This window comes from Apis cerana, linkage group LG4 (genome assembly GCF_029169275.1).
Source record: "Apis cerana isolate GH-2021 linkage group LG4, AcerK_1.0, whole genome shotgun sequence".
Taxonomy (NCBI): domain Eukaryota; kingdom Metazoa; phylum Arthropoda; class Insecta; order Hymenoptera; family Apidae; genus Apis; species Apis cerana.
Window position 1 is genome coordinate 3,966,242 of NC_083855.1, and position 21,966 is coordinate 3,988,207.

The 21,966-nt window shown below is 34.7% G+C and overlaps 2 protein-coding genes across 2 annotated transcripts in view; one reads left to right on the forward strand and one right to left on the reverse strand.

Moving 5' to 3' along the window:
• Window positions 1–1,806: 1,806 nt before the first annotated feature.
• Window positions 1,807–8,332, forward strand: LOC108003573 (KRR1 small subunit processome component homolog). The gene is made up of 2 exons (XM_062073623.1): window positions 1,807–2,696; window positions 2,780–8,332. Exon 2 carries the CDS (start codon window positions 7,204–7,206, stop codon window positions 8,224–8,226), a length of 1,023 nt encoding a protein of 340 aa, XP_061929607.1. The 5' UTR covers window positions 1,807–2,696; window positions 2,780–7,203; the 3' UTR covers window positions 8,227–8,332.
• A 29-nt stretch (window positions 8,333–8,361) lies between these two features.
• LOC108003572 (polypeptide N-acetylgalactosaminyltransferase 2) overlaps window positions 8,362–21,966 on the reverse strand; it is a 184,472-nt gene continuing 170,867 nt past the window's right edge. The window contains exons 4-10 of the mRNA XM_017065913.3: window positions 15,380–15,478; window positions 14,391–14,458; window positions 14,003–14,254; window positions 13,299–13,514; window positions 13,017–13,236; window positions 11,896–12,106; window positions 8,362–11,448 (exon numbers count right to left, since the gene is read on the reverse strand). Of these exons, the coding sequence (XP_016921402.1) occupies window positions 11,179–11,448; window positions 11,896–12,106; window positions 13,017–13,236; window positions 13,299–13,514; window positions 14,003–14,254; window positions 14,391–14,458; window positions 15,380–15,478 (1,336 nt within the window). The 3' untranslated portion in view covers window positions 8,362–11,178. The remainder of the gene's footprint in view (window positions 11,449–11,895; window positions 12,107–13,016; window positions 13,237–13,298; window positions 13,515–14,002; window positions 14,255–14,390; window positions 14,459–15,379; window positions 15,479–21,966) is intronic.

Here is a 21,966-nt window from a genome sequence, read left to right on the forward strand (position 1 = left end):
AAATAGTAAAGATACTAATTTTATTTCTCTTGTTTAAAAATATATCAAATATTGTATGCAAGAAGACACTTCGCGACAGGTAGATTTTTAAATCAAAGCTACAAGTTTTGAATATTTCTTTTATATTTCTGAAAAAGTGCTTTGATAAAGAAATCGCCTGAGGTTATTCTTACTAATAAATATATTATGAAAATAATAATATAAATGTATTTCAATGTAGAGTCAATTATTTACTATAAATTCTCAAAATAAATTTCTTATTTATTGTTTCTACATTTTTACTTTTTAAAATTAATAAGAATTCATTATATTTGTAAATTAAATTTATTAAAGCTTGAAATAAAATAAATAGATCTTGAATTGAAGAATATTAGTTCGTTAGATATGCTAATATCTTTTTTTAGCTCAGGATTTTCAGATTTAACCCTTTCCATGTCCATTGCCAGGATCTCATTCACGTGCCCCGGTGCTACTTGGGTGAGAGAAAGGCAATGGGCATGATGAATCTAGTTCATAAGTTTATAATAATTTTTCAGCGACTGACGATGTGTTAGTGAATCGTGCACGACGTATTTTCCACATTGTGTGTGTGTGGTTAGGCTGTGGAATTGCGTCGTTTATCATTCCATGCAATATAGCATAATATATTTACGTGTAATTTCATTATAATTTCGAATAATTTACATGCAATATTGTATATTTTACTTCCAAATTACGACAATGATATTAAATATTATTTTAATAATTTAATACTTACAAAAAACATACACTTTTGTGGATAGATATTGAATTAATTAATATGTATTTTTATCGCAATGGTCCCTAGCCATCGTCAGTCGATTTCAGGGAAATGGTACGTAAACTTAGAGTGTGAGAGTAGTGTGTCAAGCTCGGGTGTCGGAGGTGTCCCGGGACACTTTCCCTAGTGTAGGCTTTTGCGCCCGAGTATTATGCGTGAGAATCGTGGAATGAATGTGTTGGTATGCCTGTTTTGCCATTTTTTAAATATAGGGCTAGGTAGGATAGGTAGTATACTTCTGGTATGCCTGTTAAATATAAGTAGGTAGGGCCGGGCAGATTGTCACATTCTCTGATCGGGTAGGCGCATTTTCGCGTGACAATCTGTTTCAGGAAATAAAATTTGATAAATCGATGGTGAAGCTGAGATGAACGGAGAAATGCCATTTGTCTCTGGCTTTGCTGATCGATTTTTCGAATTCCGCGGTCGCGGTCGTGATTTGGTTCCGAAACGAACGTTGCGCTCGAGATTCTGCACATGTATGAACAATGATCATTTCGATCATTAGTCGTCCATGTGCTAGTTTCCGCGATTTAGTCTTTTTTTTTTATTTCTTTTTTTGTTTACGATTAGCGAATCTCGAGCCTAGATTTAAGTTTCAGCGGGCATTGCGCCCGAAGGAGGAAGACCGAAGAGGCCCGACAAACTGTCACGAAGAGGGCTGCAACGAATGGCTTCTCATTTTTTGGATTTTCTTTGGTCCAAAGAATGGGAAGTCATTGTTACTATTTTGTCACTGTGCTCGTTTTAGTAATGCGTAGTATTTGTTATTGTATTGTCTGGCCGATTGCATGCCGGCCCACCGAATCCAGTCATCATGGGCATCGCGATTTTTCATTAGTGTTGCGATTAATTAATAACGGGTTGAATTAGTGTTGCGATTAATTAATAACGGGTTGAATTAGCGATAAATTTCTTATAGTGTTGCGTTGTAAAAAATATCGCGATAGCTTTAATTATTTAAATTATGAATTAGTCTATTATTTTATTTTATTTTTTTTATTTAAACTTACATTTATTCTGTAGCGATTTATATTCTCAGAATATTTGATGTAGCTTTTCATTTATAAAACATAAGAATAGTAAATTTTTAAAAGTAGTGTTGCGTTAACAATTGATCGCGTTGTTTAAAGTAATATTCCGTTTATGAATTGCCCATATTTCTTCCACTTGAATTGTGGAAATGTGATACTTCTGAATCACTTATTGCAGTTAAAAAACTGCACAAGGATGGTTTCAACGGCAATCTCTGGATATGATTGCAATCTTCCGCTATTAGTGTTGCGTATAATAAAACACGAGTGCATAAATTAGTTTAATAAAGTAAATTAAAATACTTTACTGATGATAAATCTGCGAATTTTTTTTTTTATTTTTTTATTTTTTTTGGATTAAGAATTGTGTTGCAAATACAATAAAGCACTCTTCGCGTCTTTTTTTGAAAATTTTAATATATTAGTGTTGCGAGATATAAAAAATGTTCCACTCACGGTTTGTTCGGATTTATATTGAGTGGATATCTATTTTGGTAACCCTTCTGGCTACCTTTTCATCATTTTTTTTTTTCAGCACCCTTTTATCAAGAATATCTTTTTTACCCCATACTCATTTAATATACTCAATAATTTTTTTTTCAGAAATTTGTGACCGCGTGCAATGCGGTCAATAGAGTCAGTGTTTGTTTCGTAATAATATTTTAAGTATTTTTTTAGAACACAGCTGTTCTAATTTAATTATAATAGTCAGTCGCGAAATTAGAGTCAGTGTTTGTTCGCCAATTATAAATTATAAATATAATTAGTAGTTTTTTATTTTTATTTTTTTTTTTAAATATTCGTTTCCGAGATAGAGTCAGTGTTTGTCAAGAGAATAAGGCAATCATCCATCACGCGAAGAGGTAATTATTTTTATATATTTTCCATTTATTTCAATTTTTTTCTATAGAATTGCGTTTTAATTATAATGTTTCATGTGTTGCAGTTTCCATTTCCTGATTATGTGGTGATGATATCCTATGAGAGCAGTTCTTCGCATCATTGGTGAGTCGCATGCTTTTATGTTCCTCTGATTACTCAATCATGTCGTAGGATGAAAGATCCGAATCGACACGAGTAATTGGTTGTATACGTAGATCTTTGCACGAGCACAGTGACCACGGATATATATATACCCGTGAATAGTAACATTTCTTTTTCTTGTGTTTTATTTATTAGATCAGGATAGGTCTTCTTGTATATTAATACTTTTAAATATTAATAATTTTTAAATATATTAGTTCATTCATCTAAAAATAAATTATTATAATCTATTATAATATATTTACAAACATCAAATATTAACATTAAAAATATATATACATAAATTAAGTAAATAGTAAAGATAATAGTTTTATTTCTCTTATTTAAAAATATATCAAATATTGTATACAAGAAGACACTTCGCGACAGGTAGATTTTTAAATCAAAGCTACAAGTTTTGAATATTTCTTTTATATTTCTGAAAAAGTGCTTTGATAAAGAGATCGCCTGAGGTTATTCTTACTATTAAATATATCATAAAAATAATAATATAAATGTATTTCAATGTAGAGTCAATTATTTACTATTAATTCTCAAAATAAATTTCTTATTTATTGTTTCTATATTTTTACTTTTTAAAATTACTCAGAATTCATTATATTTGTAAATTAAGTTTATTAAAGCTTGAAGTAAAATAAATAGATATTGAATTGAAAAATATTAGTTCGTTAGATATACTAATATCTTTTTTTAGCTCAGGATTTTCAGATTTAACCCTTTCCATGTCCATTGCCAGGATCTCATTCACGTGCCCCGGTGCTACTTGGGTGAGAGAAAGGCAATGGGCATGATGAATCTAGTTCATAAGTTTATAATAATTTTTCAGCGACTGACGATGTGTTAGTGAATCGTGCACGACGTATTTTCCACATTGTGTGTGTGTGGTTAGGCTGTGGAATTGCGTCGTTTATCATTCCATGCAATATAGCATAATATATTTACGTGTAATTTCATTATAATTTCGAATAACTTACATGTAATATTGTATATTTTACTTCCAAATTACGACAATGATATTAAATATTATTTTAGTAATTTAATTCTTTCAAGAAATATACATTTTTGTGGATAGATATTGAATTAATTAATATGTATTTTTATCGCAATGGTCCCTAGCCATCGTCAGTCGATTTCAGGGAAATGGTACGTAAACTTAGAGTGTGAGAGTAGTGTGCCAAGCTCGGGTGTCGGAGGTGTCCCGGGACATTTTCCCTAGTGTAGGCTTTTGCGCCCGAGTATTATGCGTGAGAATCGTGGAATGAATGTGTTGGTATGCCCGTTTTGCCATTTTTTAAATATAGGGCTAGGTAGGATAGGTAGTATACTTCTGATATGCCTGTTAAATATAAGTAGGTAGGGCCGGGCAGATTGTCACAGTCTCTGATCGGGTAGGCGCGTTTTCGCGTGACAATCTGTTTCAGGAAATAAAATTTGATAAATCGATGGTGAAGCTGAGATGAACGGAGAAATGCCATTTGTCTCTGGCTTTGCTGATCGATTTTTCGAATTCCGCGGTCGCGGTCGTGATTTGGTTCCGAAACGAACGTTGCGCTCGAGATTCTGCACATGTATGAACAATGATCATTTCGATTATTAGTCGTCCATGTGCTAGTTTCCGCGATTTAGTCTTTTTTTTTATTTCTTTTTTTGTTTACGATTAGCGAATCTCGAGCCTAGATTTAAGTTTCAGCGGGCATTGCGCCCGAAGGAGGAAGACCGAAGAGGCCCGACAAACTGTCACGAAGAGGGCTGCAACGAATGGCTTCTCATTTTTTGGATTTTCTTTGGTCCAAAGAATGGGAAGTCATTGTTACTATTTTGTCACTGTGCTCGTTTTAGTAATGCGTAGTATTTGTTGTTGTATTGTCTGGCCGATTGCATGCCGGCCCACCGAATCCAGTCATCATGGGCATCGCGATTTTTTATTAGTGTTGCGATTAATTAATAACGGGTTGAATTAGAGTTGCGTTGTAATTGTCGCGTTTCCTTGTTAGTGTTGCGTTGAAATGAAAATCGCGTTTATTTTAGTGTTGCGTTTAAATAAAAATCGCGTTTGTATTAGTGTTGCGTTAAAGTAAAAGTCGCGTTTGGATTAGTGTTGCGTTAAAATGAGATTCGCGGTTGCATTAGTGTTGCGAATTATAAGATATCGCGATTTTTTATTATTAGAAATAGAATTGTTTTAATTTTTTTAATTAAAATAAATTCATAACTTTATTTTTAAACTATAGTTCATTTTTAATTAATAATAGCTTTCTAGCCATATAGAAGCAATGATTTCTATTGAATTTGTTTTAAAATGTAGTGTTGCGTTGATAAATAATCGCGTTTGTAAGTAGTGTTTCGAATATTAAATGCCCCAACTTTTTCCACTTGGATTGTGGAAATACTCAACGCTTCTGTTCACTTTAAGTGGCTAATAAAGCTGCAAGGGTGATCACACAGCAGTCATTAAGGAGACTGCACTGAATTTGTCGCTATAGTGTTGCGTTATTTAAATTTGAGTGCATAGAGTAGTGTTGCGTAAATATTGTTTTCCGGAATTTTTCAGCTTTTTTTTTTATATTTTTTTTGTCAATTTAAATCAGTATTGCAAGTATGATAAAGCACTCATCGTGGTTGATTTAAAAAATTTTCTATTTTATAAAAATAAAATATTAGTTTATTAGTATTGCGATATAAAACGATTCGCGGTTGCTCGGGTTCATATCAAGTGGAAGATATTTTTTATTTGAGTAGTCCTTCTGGCTACTTGTTTTCTTTTTCAGCGTCCCTTATACATTCTACCTTTGTTGCAGAAAATATTGTAGGTAAGAAACTTTTGTAAGAATTTTTCTAAGTTTTTTTAAAATACCGAATTTAAATTCTTTTTAACATTTAAATTTTTTAGAGTCAATAATGGTGAATGTTCGTTATAAAATTTATTTTTTTATACTGTTCCAAACCAATATTATTTCTTTTTTTTTTTTTTCTTTTCTTAATTATTATACTAATCGTTCAAATAAGTTTGTTTCAGATCATCTTCCAGGAAATGCCAATGAAAGAAGATGAGTACTTCATGTAATATTCTTTTCCCTTGATTATATGTTTTATATCTTTGTGTAGGTAGGGTTCCTATATAAATTTTTAAATTATATAGGAAAATATTAGTTTTATTTAAAAAAAGCATTTAATTAATATGTAGGTAGGGATTACAGGGATTTGATCTAGATGAATCAGATTATTTTGAATAGGGATCAGTAGGGATCATATTTTTTTTAAGGATATTTGTAAATTATATTTAAGAATTCATTAAATTTTTCTAAATAAAAGTTTTAGAATATAAATAGATGGCTTATACAATTGTTGCTTTAGGAATAGTGCTTAAAGTAGAATTTGTTTAAAATGCATGTATAACAAGTGATAATAATAGTAGTAGGTAGAAATTCTGGAACTGTGTAGAATATATTTAATTTTTTTAAATTTTTTAATTAATTATCAATATTTTATATTTTCATGGCAATGAATATATAAAATATTGATTTATGTATGTGAAGTGATGTGTGTGCTTTATGTAGAGTTGCATATAATTAAGATATAATTTAATTTTTACTTTCAGAGATTTAATTTATATCTTAAGAATTCTTTTGTTGTTTGTTTTGCACAAACATTTGATCAAAGATCAAATGTTTTGCAAACCTACATCAAAAAAAAAATTTATTAATTTTAAATAAATTTTTTTGAGTAAAAAAGCTTGGAATCGTAGATGCAATGAATTTCTTGCATATACATACATGTATATATAGATATACACATGTATGTATATCTTTTTTCGAGAATAAGATAAATATAGTTTCTATGTTAGCCATAGTAAATTGCAGAAATTGTAAAAATTACTGCTTTTTTCATGGTCGATATTTCAGAATGTAACACAAAAATCTTATAAGATGTCGTGTCTATCCTGATTTATAGTCTATGGTAAAGTATTGAAAATTGAGTACAACACTTGAGTTTCAATACTTTTCAAGAGATGGCGTTACTAAAGAAAGTAACAGTTATTCTCTATATTACATTTGTGTTCTTTGTTCGATGAAAATCAACAATATAACCTTAAAATTAGGAATTATACGTTTAAGTATCACGTGGAGTGATTAAAAATAAATTTTTTAAGTTTTTTGTTATAAATGTAATTTCAAAATAGTGTGATTATATTAAAGTATTAATTTTTATTTCATAAACTAAATGTAATCAACCGAGTCTCGATTGATAAAGTTTGTGCGATGATAGAAATTAATACATATTAAAAAATTGAAAATTAAATATTATTATAAAAATATTGTATAAAAAATGAGTGATTCTGAAAAAGAGGATGATCCCAAGACAACAGGTCCAGTGGACAATGCCTGGTCATTAGAAATTCCATCTTTTAAACCTGAAGACAATCCTAATCGTTTACTTCAAGAAAGTTCATTTGCAACTTTGTTCCCAAAATACAGAGAACAATATTTAAAAGAACATTGGCCATTGATTCAGAAAGCTTTAGATGATTATGCAATCAAAGCTGAATTAGATTTCATTGAAGGTAGTATGACTGTGAAAACTACTAGAAAAACATGGGATCCATATATTATAATTAAAGCTCGTGACATGATCAAACTTATGTCAAGATCTGTTCCTTTTGAACAAGCAGTTAGAGTACTTCAAGATGATATTAGTTCAGATATTATAAAAATATCTTCTTTTGTAAGAAACCGAGAAAAATTTGTCAAGAGACGTCAGAGGCTTATAGGACCAAAAGGATGCACTTTGAAATCCATTGAATTATTGACAAATTGTTATGTTCTTGTACAAGGACAGACAGTGGCTGCATTAGGTCCTTATAGAAGTCTTCCATTAGTTAGACGTATTGTTGAAGATACTATGAAAAACATTCATCCTATTTATAATATTAAAGCATTAATGATTAAGAGAGAACTGGCAAAAGATCCAAAATTAAAGAATGAAAATTGGGAGAGATTTTTGCCTAAATTCAGTAGTAAAAATATTAATAAGAGGAAGCAGCCGAAGAATAAGAAAGAGAAAAAACCATATACTCCGTTCCCACCTCCTCAACAAGAGAGCAAGATAGACAAGATGATAAGTACAGGAGAATATTTTTTGAACGAACAGCAGAAAAGAGCCAAGAAGAAGAAAGAACAAGATATCAAGCACCAGGAGGCTGAGAAAAGAAGACAAGAACGTAGGGCGCAAGCATTTGTACCTCCTGAGGAGGCATCTAAAGAGAAAAAGGAAGAGAAGGATGATATAAACTTAGATGAATTTAAGAAGAAGGTTAATAATGCACTCAAAAAACGTAGTGCAAAATCATAATATTTAAACCACATCTTTAATTGTAAATTAATTGTCATTCTTACAAGACTATTCACTATATTATTTGATATTTTTAACTAAATAAAATATTTGCTGGTTAAAAAAACATTTGCTGGTTGTCTAAAAAAAAAACACTTTTCATAAACTTTGGAATAATTCCATCGTTTTATTAAAAAACTTTGTTCCTATGAGTTATAATATCGCGTTCTTAATGTACGAGATACAAATATATATAAGTATGTACAAAATGTATATACTTATATATATTTCTGTTTGGATTTTTAATATGATACATTTGCAAAATACAGAGTCGTAGAAATTCAACGTGCACACCTTGAAGACAGGTATTCAGTCGAAAACGAACGTTCATATGTATGTATTTTCTTTTATTTCCATGATTATTTTTATTTGCAGAAATTGTAAATTCATTATAATTTCGACGTAGTTTTATTATCCAAAGGATAATGTAATAAATTAAAAGTACATGTAATAAATTAAATTAAAAAAAAAATTCATCTCAAAAACGTTGCTTTTTCGCGTACCGAGTCTTCAATGCATTATTAAAATTAACATATCAAATTGCAATTAAAAAGAATTGGGTTCAACAATATTTAAAAAAATCAACGTATATAAAGTGATCAACGTGTCGCAATAGAAAAATCAGGGAAGTATTCGTGATAATGTACAACGTAATCTTAAACATTTAAATGCCGTTTCGTTTATCTTACAGCTTATAAATTCATGGAAGTACGCTTTTTATATTATAACTTATATCATAGATATATTATTTACAATTGCACGCGATTATGCCTGGTTGCTCGCGAATTCGTGGCAAAAAAATCTCGAATAATATCGTGTATTCGCTTCGAATTAATTCAGAGACGCCTTAGGACGGGAGACAGACGATTGAATATGATCGCGCATTTAAATATTTACAACATCGATTCGCGAGTCGATTTGGGGAGAACCTAAAATTCGAAAGAAACGAGTTCCCCGTATTATTATTTAATTATCTTTTTAATTTATTTTGTCCGTTCGATTATAGGATTTCATGATAGAATTCCATTAGGAAAAAAGTTAGGTGTAAATTGTTCACAGCGTTTCGTTTTGTAATTGAATGATAAAATCGGAGTGTTTGAATTAAAAATACGTACTAAAAAGAGAAGTGCGCGATAAAAATACACTCTATGCAATAATATTCATTATCTCGCATCTATTCAAGATATTATGCATAGAGCGGAATGATTATTCATAAAATTTAAGCCAAATTTGCTCGAAATATTCGTATTTATAAGAATTTGTCAATAAAAGAGATCTTTTAAACCCATATGTACAATTGCACCAGTTGAAAATACGATTAAATCTGAATGATACTGTCTAATTAGCTTAGCTTAACCGGTTTTTAAGAATAGAAACGATCTTTCTTCGAATGTACATCGCATTTTTAAATCTAAGAATATGTGTAAATAGGCGATTAGGGGCGCGTTCGGTATTATACAAAAGCTTACAATAATTTTCGATAGCGTAACTTCTGTGTACATATACATATACGTGTGTTAAATATCGTATGCGAGATGACGGCAGTCGGATCATTGTCGTCGTGAAAATAGTATCAGTGTACAAAAAATCGTTCTCTCGCCTACATATTGCTGTATAATAATCGCTCCATTTATTTTTGCCTTGGAAAGACTCAACGTGTCGTAGGCAATTTAGTCATCTAATATATTCTTCTCTAAGAAAACGAATTTTGTCACCACGAACTGGATAGAAAGCAAAAGAAAAGAAAAAAAAAAATAAAGTAAAAATCAATTGATGTAATCGCTGTTCTATAACACGTTGAGTCTTCGCGAGGCAAACACATCCATAATTTTCAACTATTCGCACAACCAAGTAAGTATACAATTTTTTTTTTTATAGAAAAATAAATCTCTTTGTGAGAGAATGGTAGCGCATGTCTTTGGATCGAGAAGCACCCGATTCGTATATATCACGATCGACCAATGATTTAACACAAATCGATGCGCCACGTATACCATGTGTATGTCTATGTGTCTGAATACGTGTGGCTAAGAAAGAATAGTCGATTTGAAAATAGCGTTTTTCGTTATTCGATCATTCGCTTAAGGCCGTGAAAATAAAAGTTAAATAAAATCGGTATCGTATTTTTAATCGTTTTGTTTGCTTCTCGTTGAACCAATGCTCGTTATTTTTCGATAAGAGATCGAGCATCGATTAAACGAAAATTTTTCAACGCTTCGATGTTTATTTCAAAATAATATAAACGGTAAATGAACTGAGAAATCGTTTCGCAATCTATACGCGATTTGAGATCATCAATGTAAATGCACCGGAATGAATATTCTTCTAGAAAACAATCCTTGCAAAATGAATTCGACTAGGACATCGACGTTCCTTCCAATCATACAATTACATATCGCCGATTAATTAAAATAAAACAAACAAAATGTAGACTATATTCCTCATTCATCACAAATCAATTCCAAAGAGTGTGTATAATAAACACCTTCGATTTTCTTCAAACATTCTCTTATCACATTCTTTAAAAAATAGCAAATAAAGACGATCTTTCTCTACGAAATCTCAAAAAAAAAAAAAAAAAAAAACAGGAATTCAATTCCATGTCTCCGCAATCTCTTTGTCAACGCACAGTCTCGTTAAAACTATGAATCGATATATCACTCTCCTATAATATATAAATCGTTTCTTCGTCTTCACGCGCCACGTGGAGAAGGTCTTTTCGTAACAACGAACCCCTGTTTGAAGTCGTCATTTACGGGTCCGATTGAGCAACTTCGATCTCGGATCGATTAGATCGTTTTCCCTTATCAGGTCGACCCTTCTTCTTCTGATCAAATATTGCACCCCTTCGGCCCTTCGTGAGTGACGACGGCACCGCTGTCTTCACGAGCCACTACCGGTCACACTCGGAAGCTAATGGTTGTGGTTGTAAAGATGCCACCTCTGCGTTTCGGCGTTCGAGTCGCACTTTTCTGCGGTGATACCTTTTTGCGCGTGGTATCTCGAGTCCACGCACACAGGAATTCTCGAGTGGCGGATCAAACCGCCCTCGAGATGCCTCCATTTCTGGTTCTCGCTACCGTCGCAGATCTGCATTAACAGCGTCGTGCCTTTCGCGTAGACAGGAAGGGTTAGGCAGAGGCCGTGATGCCTGATGAGACCGTCCTTCGTCAAACCCCATTCCTGTAAGAAATTGCGAATTCGAATGAGATTTATCGAGTCGAGGATCGTAATCGAGATTATAAATATCGTCCCCTCTCGTTAATCGATTGAAATAATATTGATTTTGCAATATGTCCAAAAAAATTTGATACTTTGTCTAATTTCTTTAAATCAAAATTTCGAAGTTGAAAATCGTTTCATATTTTCCTATTAAAAATTCTATTATTTATTTCAATAAAATCTCTCTCAACGCGTCATTTCCACCTTGTTCGAAAGATATTCGAAAACATTCTAAGAATGTTCAATATTTTCTTCAAAATTTCTCGACTCTTTGATCCATCTGTATACGATAACTGAAATATAAAAATTGGATATGCCGATCAATAATAGAAACATGGCGAATTAATTATTTTTATTTCATCGCAGTGTACTCGAATATATACCGGGGACAGCATGAATAACACATACTTGGTTACCACCGGTGTCGTGACACGGGTAAAGTCCCACATTTCCATCGAGGAGATGGCCCATGCTGTCCAGACACGCGGACCCCTGTTTCAACGATCCACCGGGTCCACCCTCGCTGGTCGGTATAACCAGCTCTGGATACACGTTTTTCAGATACCAGCTGAAGGGTTTGCAATGCAATTTCCGCTTCAGCTCCATCCTGTCTTGAATACTGAAACAAGGGTAGGCGACGCCCCGTTTTATTAACACGGCTCACGTGCGCTGACGCGTTTTAATGAAATCGGCTATCGGTATTTCGGCCCGTAAATCGAGCTTTTCCTTCTCCTCCTCTTCACCGCCGCGGAGAACCGTAGAAATTAGCTCGTGATAAACGATCTCAAAGAAAAGAAACTTCGTTTCTCGAAGAAAGTTTGGACAATGAATAGATTGCAAGCGGAAGAATAAAGTGTGGGTATTGTGTATCGTGAGATTGTAGCCATCGATGGTTGTTCTCGATGGTGGTAGGAATGGATAACTTGCGAGGTAATTTATATTGCAAAAAGGAATATATATATATATACTTTCGTCTCGTTTTCCTTTGATACGTGGCTGATTATTTGTTACAGCTTAAAACACGTTCGTTGTTTTCGAGGATCCGTGAATAATTGGGGAGGATTGTTGGACACTTTGGCTAATAACTTTGCCTCGTTATTTTTGATCAAGTTATACATCAATATATTAATTGGTGAACGTGATTATCATGGAATATAAATTGCGTCGTATATTATGTATCAATGTGAAATATCGCATATAAATTTGATATTATATTTTTGATCAATTATATGACAAATGAAAATGCACGTCGAGTGCGATTATTATCAAATATAAATTATGTTCGATAACATCGCGTGCGATAATACGATATATCAAAAAATGAAGCACCGGCAATTATTAGAAGACGTACGAATAATTGGAATGGTATCAATTTTAATTTTAATAGTAATAATTATCCGGGCATTATTATAATTCCTAATCTCTAGAAAATTAATTCTTCTAACTTTTTAAAAATTCGAATCGTTTATAGTACATTTTGAAAGAATGGTCGAATAACGCCAGAGATACGTTTAGAGAATCGTACTTACTTTCCATACGGTATGTTACGCGCTAAAGGCACCGCGTTGTAATAAAATTGTTTGTAATCGTCCATCCAAACTTCGGCGGCCCTTCTCGTATTCCGCGCGAAAACGTTACCGCTGCCTCCGGGGAACGAGTACGGATGACGTTTTCGGAACACGTGGCCGACACGCGAGCAGGGGATAATCTCCAAGCTTCCCCCGCATTGCCACACGCGGAACGATATTTCTGAAAAGCGGGGATCGAATCACGTTTCACGAATTTCCACGGACAAAGAGAGAGATACTCACCGAGATTCTCGCCACCCCACACGTCCATCTGCGTGTCGTATTTGCCCAATTTCTCGAAATACGCTTTGTTGATCACGAAGAGGCCACCGGCGATCATCGGGGTTCTGATCGCCTGCGTAGGATCCTTTTGCCTCGCCTGCCTTTCCGTTTGGCTCAGGTATTCCCACTTGAACACAAGACTCCAATCGAAGCCACCCCTTAAATCGGCTGACGCGCCTACAAGAAATTGAGAAATTTGATGATTTTTCGGTTAAGTAAAGAAATAGAATAGAGTTTTGGGTTTGATTAGTCGGATTGGGTTGGGTATTGCTTGGATTTTTTCTTCTTTTTGTTTTTGAATAGCGCACAATTAATTGCTCCCGCGCGAAATGTCGAGAGAAGTTCGTTTTAACGGTGGTTAAAACAGTAAAAGAAACAGAGAGAAACAGAATAGAATTTATATCCGTCCAGGGATAAATGGTCGAGAAGAACAAGTGCGAGAGTTATTCGAGAGTTGATTAAAAATGGAGAGTCGAGATAAAAGTTTTCAGTTGTTTATGCACTTAATTCTCCCTCCTATTTCAAGTTTCTTCGTTCCTTTATTTTATATACGATTTCACGCAGTTTAAAATGATCGGATTCCTTGTGCCAATTACAATAAATTACAATAAATAAGAAGTAATATCATTCATTGGAAATGGATTGAAACCTTATATATTTTTTACCGATATATTGAAAGGTGTCCATGCTTATGACATCAATAACAGGGCAGACGACCCTTGTAGGATCCTCAGCCACCCTCTCCAGAAGTGGTTCTAGCCAATCGGCGTTGCATTCACAATGCGAGTCGAGGAATGTTAACACGGTGGCGGTGGCTGCATCCGCGCCTCGCACCCTCGACCTCATCAAACCCTCCCTCTTTTCGTTGCGTATCACTCGCACTTTGTGTATCCTCGATAGCTCTTCACCGTCCTCCGCTGCAAAAAAGTAGGTGAATTGTCGTGGCACCGTTCGATGCTCTCGTCGCAGGTTGCAAGTTTTAAGTAAGTCACTAGGTTACAACTGGTGTCTAGGAGAGGAATCTATAATCTATAAACGGGGAAGTGAACTTACGATGATCACTGAAATCGTCGACCAGTATAATTTCCTTGATCAAATGTTCCGGACTCCTGTTCAGCACGCTGAAATCGAAAATGAATTTTCCGTTATATCATTTTCTGTTCTTGCAAAAGACTCGTTAAACGATCGTAACAAGAGAAATTTTCTCGCAGAAATTAAACGCTTCTAATTCTATCGAGTGTCGTAAACTACCCTCGAGATATAGCCCGAACCTATACCAAGAATTCTTTCTTAAATGAATTTTCCTAAATAAATTTGTCTACGGTTTTCCTCTTTCCTTTTCTTTTAGAGAGGATGTTATTTCAAACGAGGGAAAAAAAAATTTCTTTTCACAGTAAATAATTTCGTTTGAGTATTATAGGATTAATTAAATATAACAAAATAGAGAATAAGTCGTTGAATTGATCGTGATTGAATATTTAATTTATAAGGATGTAAAATTTTATACGATGGAATATCCGCACAACGACTCGAATATTATTACGGAAAGCAACTATAAATAACCAAAAGCAAAAAGATATTTGGCTATATTTCCTTCCGCCATTGAAACAAATATATTTCATAAATCGAAAACTTATCGTAGGCGAATTAATTTCATAAGGTAGAATCAGTGATTTATAATTTTATTGTTGCTTTCTTTTTACGTCATTTCTTCAAATTTCACGCGTGATTTATTATACGAGGAGTATAAATGGGCATGAAATGATGGAACGATGATTAGGAAATTCCATCAGATCTCGCCTCCCTGGACTCGGCGTTGAAAGTTTTCTCGCGTGAAACTCGATCTAGCATTACACGTTGTACGCGTGGGAATTTAGCCGTACATTATCAGTGAAGAAATATTAATTTCGTTAAATTTTGTCCAATGCATTTTCTTGCCCATATTTTTCCATTTCCAACGATTTTCTATTTAGTCGTTTTTCGTTATTCTTTCATAAATCATACAAATAAATTTTTAATTCGAAAAACAAATTTGTTAATACCTGACGACGGTTCTGAGCAATGTCGACCTCGCCTCGTTATGAAAGGTAATTATCACCGAGGTTGGAGGTAGATCCCTTCTCCACTGTTTCATTCGGCACCTGAAACAAGAACGGAATTCCTCTTGAACTTCCATCCAGTCGTCAAGCTAATAAACAATTTCAAACAAGAGAGCTCTGACAAATAAAGATGGAATAATTAATCAAAGATTGTTCGATATCGATGTTAAGCATAGTCGACCTAAATAATATCCAGTGAAAATAGCACAGTGAATATTAAAAGGAATAAAAGTATTTAATTAGCCAACTTTTTCCAAAAGGAATATATACAAGATTCGACCAAATCTTCGTCGTCTATCCAAACCTATTTACTTCTGACTCTTCTATAATCTCTGTAACTATAATTCACATTCGATACAATCTTCTTTTCCATTTCTTAATACAAAAAAAGTATTTCAAATGTAACGAAATATTTCATTTTCGAATTTCCTTCAATTCTTCTCGTCCTCTGTATTCGGCTCAAGTATATAAAAGCTGAAGCTTGGTCCATGGGTGATGGCGAGTAAATAGGGGGAAGAGGAAGAAAAAAGAGGAGGGGGATCGTTTCGGCGCGGCACGCCGACACGGAGGGTACATAAATGCGACTAGACGGTCAGAACGATCCCAATATGTCAGTTCCACTTTTCCGAGATAAACTCGAGGAACGTGTACGGAATGCGTCCACGTGTACAGCTTTCAACCACTCCGCAGCACCTCCTCTCCTTTTCCGCTTCTTCAACATCCTCCTCCACCTCCTCCCCCTTCTCCATTGCACCAGCGAAATTGTAAAAGTTCACTGATGAGATTATCGATCGCTGGAATTATTACCGGGACTGAGAAGAGAAAGAGAGAGAGAGAGAGAGTGCAGCCGGTTGGAAAATTTACCACTTTCCCGCGGAACATTGTGACTGCACCCTTCTTCTCGACTTAACTTCGTTGTCACATTAGAGCTTTCCGCGTTCCTCCAATCCCGTGACGGATTCGACGTTTCATCGGAGGAAAATTGAAACCGATTCTGAAACATCACGTTAATAACGTTGTGGGGACAATGGGATGAAAAACGTCGAGAGGAAAAATTTTTCTTCGATACGGTGTTTCAAGAATAATCAGGGGAAACGTGCTTTGTATGATTTCGTTTTAATAGAAATAATAAAAAAAGTGGAGAGACAAGGAGGAGATTTCTCTCCTCGAAACGAGGATATCCCGAGCAGGAATACATTGGAATCATTGGTTGAAGATTAGAATGATGATTGGAAAAATTTGATTACACGTGTATACGTGGTAATTAAACGGATAAGTAAACTTGAAAATCGATAATTGGTCGCTCGTTTCCCTCGTTAGGCATTGATTACGAGCAGTTTATCTACTTTGAAATCCGTATTGGACGGGGAGAGCCGAGGGATCGTGTCTAATTCATGGGAGCATAATCCCGTGGAGCGGAGGCAACGAAGCAGTGCCGGCTGTCGGGAACATATTTGCCGACAACGAAATTGCAAACGAGCCTTAAAGCGGGCCAGACGGGACGGATCATCCGGACGGTTTAATTCGAAACTGCAATTCGGGCTTTGGCCCCGACGTTAAAGTGGATAACGCACGGCGCTCGATCCCATCGAATTCTCGGGACACGTGCACGATCGTTTACACGCGACACTGAGCCGGCGAAACAAAATCGGCCGTGCGCGTGTTACTGAGGGGGAGGGGGACACAGGGAAATCGCGTTTGTACCAGGGATCCGTGTGTACGAATTTGCGAATTTAACGATCGAAACGATCGCCTCCTCTGTGCGGAGAATCGTTGAAAATATTCGGGAATCGTGGGAAAATTACTCGTGAAAACGGTGAGACTTTCGATCTTTTTCGACGGTATACACGCGAAAGAATTTGATCGTTTCTTTGGTAAGAAAATTGTGAGCTTCGAGTCGAAATTGTTTGAGCAACGCGAACACGATCTCTTGGGTGTTAGATAGATGGACGATCGATAAAAGACAATTATTCTTATCTCTAAAAAGAAAGGGTTAACGAAATCGTAATTATCGATACTAATTTTAAAGGAAAAATTTATCGATACGATAGAAAAGATGAAAAAAAAAGGAATCCAATTATTCCATAAATCCAATGGAATTATAATCGTAAAGCATCATTCGAAAATTGCACGTTTTTTTAATATCGTGATAACTTCGTGTTCCATCCGTGACGCGATTATCACGCGCCATGGAAAGATATCGGCTCTCGAGAGATAAATAAAAAAGTCGAAGAGCATAAAGTATAAAGATATAAAGAAAAATAAAGCGAATTCGGGAACAATGTATAAATTTAACCCGGGTGCATTGCACGCGTTGGGAAAACGAGGATGGACGGTCGCGATTCGCGCGAGATTCGAACGAGTTCCGGTTTAATCCTGCGCCGCATCCGGATCTCACATCGAAATGCACTCGTGGATACGGCCAAGTGGTTACAACGGATCAACGCGGCCCAGGAGAAACCCTGGGCCGACACGGGAAATAAATCTGAATGGCCGATGAATGAACGCGGGACACGGTGAATTTCCGGTTATTCATAGCGCGATTTAACTACGGGATTTTATGCGGAATATATATTTTGATGCTCGAAAATGAACGATCGGCTTTCGAATATGGAAAGAAGATGAGATCAGAAATGAATAGAAATATATAGATAACGGTGACACGAGGAAAAATCGCTACTTGGTTGGTTTGTTTGAAATACGTGGATATTGAAAACTTATAGGTTTAATCTTTTGTTCTGGTAAAATGTAGTATAATGATAATATAAAACAAAAATAATTTTTAATTTGTAATCTAGGAAAATTAATCGTTTGTAGTTAATTGTTTCTTGGAAATTTGTATTTATCAAATTATCACACATTTAAAATTTTTGTTTTATATCGTATCAATGGTCTAAAGAAAAATATATTATTTCATAAGCTGCAGGTAATGACGAATATTATTTTTTTATAATGCATTTTAAATGAGAACAGAATTCTTGTTTCCAGTGAATTTCCATAGAAATGTCTATTCGAGTATAATTGGTAACATGCCAAGCTCGAGACTCCTCCTCCCCCTTCCCTCAAAAAAATAAAAAATTCTCTCCAACCCCTTTCACGTTAATTAATTCCCATATTCCCATGCGCGAGTATTTCGAAACTGCGCTCGAAGCCGTCAGCGCAAATCCCAGCTGAGCGGATTTTTCAGGATCCGGTCGACGTCATCGGATATTCTCGTTCGAAGTTTAAAAATAATTCCGTCCAAGCGGTTTTAATGCGCCACGCTTGAATATATTATCTTGTCTTTTTTTTCTCCCGCGGATATTAAGAAAGGGGAATTGTAGAACATCGACTGCATAATTTATGTCACAGCGAAATTATCATTTGTCGTAAGAGAAGTTAGAATCGATGCATGGCGGGAGAAATTATGGAAGGAGAAATTAATTCCATTTTTCCAACGCTATTGGGCTATTAATACTATTTTATATAAATATTTGTTGCAATTAAAATATCGTGAAAACAAATAGGTACGTACAATTATACTTCAATCAAATTATCTGTTAACAGCAATGAAATATATGAAATATTTTAGAATTTTTCCAAACCTTGAAACAAGTAAAAAGAAAAAAAAGGAAAATCAAGCATGGAAGAAAAGGATGATGGCGATATAGAAATCTTAAAGATGATAAATTAGTCTGCAAAATACTGTCAAAATTCAATGGATGAAACGAAACTTAATACGTTCCGCAGTGAGATAAAGAGACGCAAAAAAATTGCAGCGGACATGCGTTAAAAAATCCGATAAATTACATTCGCCTCGCTTATTAGTCGTGAACGCGTGCTATTCAAATCTGTGAATAACCAACCTTCACCGCGAAAATGCTGTTTTATAAGATTAACATAAAATCCAGCAACCGGTCTGATCTCAGGATAGAAAGGTCGAAAAATCGCTCACCCCTTTGTTCAACCCTCTCTCTCTCTCGAGGCGAACCGGATTTTCTCACGGACTTTCGACTCTGAGATCGAGGAACGAGGCATCCCGGCGAGAGATATAAATTCGACACTGTCTCTGATGTTGTAAACGTGGATTCGGATCGTACTACACGGTTCAAAGTACTAGAACGAAATACTCAAAATCGCGAGGGGGTATTTTTCGAGTTTTACGAATTGGAGCGTTAGAAAGTGGTTTCTTAAAGAGTTTCTTGAAGTAATTCTCTACTGTTACATCCTCTGTCTTTAAACTTGCTTACATATTCATGATCTACATATCTGGTAAATTTGCATATTCGTAACGACAGACTTATTTTATATAATCCGTAGTAATACATAGGGAGATTATGAATATTTTAATTAGAGATGACAACGATGTTAATTTAAAAAAATTAGTACGACGCAATATTTGTAAATCCTTAATATTGTTAGGTTATTTGGTGCAGGATTATCATCATCTAGGATTATCTTCTGAATGTGTTTCATAATGCAATATAATTAAAGAGTATGAAGCATCGTTAAATCATACTCAACAGTGACTTGAAATTTTACCATCGTTTGTAAATCTCTTCTTTTGCAAATATTCTTTTAAAAATCCATTAAAATTCCATTTCTTTTTTTTTTACTCTTCGATACCTGTGTGCACCATAGCCCCATTCATGGAACAAACCAAAATTCATCAAGTGTCTTAATATTTTGTTCAACTATGGAAAGGGAAAGTCGCTTATAAACGTGGTCGTTTCATTAAGGGCAAAATTGGTCGCGTTAGACGAATCCTATTGATTTTCCTCTTTCGTTCACTTTCTCTTGTAAAAGTTGGTTGCAATTTTAAATTGCTTGTTCTTCATCAATGATCCTCGCATCCTTTTGTGAATGAGATAATACAGAAACTCCACCACTGACAAGTTATTCCAGCTTTTCACGTGGCGAGGATCGAAGCTTATTAGAAACATACCGTTCTGCTTTGGAAACCGATAGAATAATATACAGAAATAGAGCATTCCGGCTTTGATCTTCCTTCCGTGGCAGAAACTCTCCTCCATGTTGAAACTCGAAAGGGACCGAAGATATATATATACTTGCGAAATTGCTTTTCGTCGATATTTCGTCGAGATAACGTCGAATTAAATTCTCAGAGAATTTATGGAATACATTTCTTTTAGAAGCCGTTTGGACGTGTTGCGTAAGCATTGGTCTAATATAATATTAAAAGAGACGTCTTCCGATTTCCGTACAATATCGGAACACACTGCGAGCCATGTATATTTCAAGGATGGAAAAAATAATGAAAACGGGGACGAAAGGCTAATTCTTATCTTTAAATTTCAAATACAATATAATAATAATATGTAGGAAAGAATTGTATTTTGCGCGTGTGAGTCTTCCTCGCAATTTCTCTGAAATGAAAAATTCTGTACCTTCTGTACCGTGCAGAAGAAAAAGAAATGTCTTTTCTATTGTACATTTTTTAAAAAATTCTATTCGAGGCGAATAAATACGTTTCCAAATATCACAAGAGGTACAAAGAAATATTTTCGTTCTATCTCCCATTGTATCTTCCACATCTATGAGAGTTGAGTTTCAATGGAGCGTTATCCGTCGATCGAAATGGGAAGAGGCTCGATATCACGGATGGATTGTCTATATTCTCGAAGAAGGAGGAATTTCAGCGTGCATTCAATGCCTCTTGTGAGAAAAACGAAATAATATCGTATCACGTTCGGGGAGGGAGTAGAGCAATCACCCGATCGAAAAGTTATTGCGCCCCGTTGGAACCGGTATGAATCTTCCTCAGCGACATTCGATCAGATTAAACTAAGGTGAAATTTAATTTAGACCGTACAGTTTGCTCGATTCGAAATGCACTTGCGTCTGATCATGATCGAACGTTTAATTAATTAACTTAACTAATTAAATTAACTAAGTCGACTGGTCAACTTTATCTAACAGTCGAAATCGGTGAACCGAGATGACGATGGCCGATTTCTGATTACACGCGTTTGCATAATGTGGAAAGGAAAACTGTGTATAATTGTATATAAGAAACATTGCGGAGAAAAACAATAGCCGATAGAATAAATAATGGAATAATTTTAATTAATCTATTCAAGACGTATAATAATAAGTGCATAACATCGAAAATCAAGCCAAACGTGCCTTTAAATCAAAATCAATCGAAAAGCAAATCGATTAATTCCTTCCATTGCACGTGTGCGAACCGAAATAATTCTTCGACTCTTGACCCGAACAAAAAAGGGGAAAAATCAACAAACAATACCATCCCCATTTGGTGGAAAAACCGCGCACAACACTCTCAATATCGTTCATTTGTTCGAAAAACATTGATGGAAAAGAAAAAACAGTGGTATGGTAATAATAATTTCCTCCAGTTTCCATTTTCCATCCACTCGGAGGTCATCCATCGATAATCACGGAGCAATCACGGCACGCGATGCATATTATCAATCGTCCATCGTTCAAACGATTCGAGTAAATCCTGTTAATCGGATATATACATATATATATATATACTTATTAATGAGAAATCGGTTCACGAATGG

Coding starts and splice junctions, on each gene's coding strand:
- LOC108003573 (XM_062073623.1), top strand. CDS start 7,204: ATGAGTGATTCTGAAAAAGAGGATGATCCCAAGACAACAGGTCCAGTG.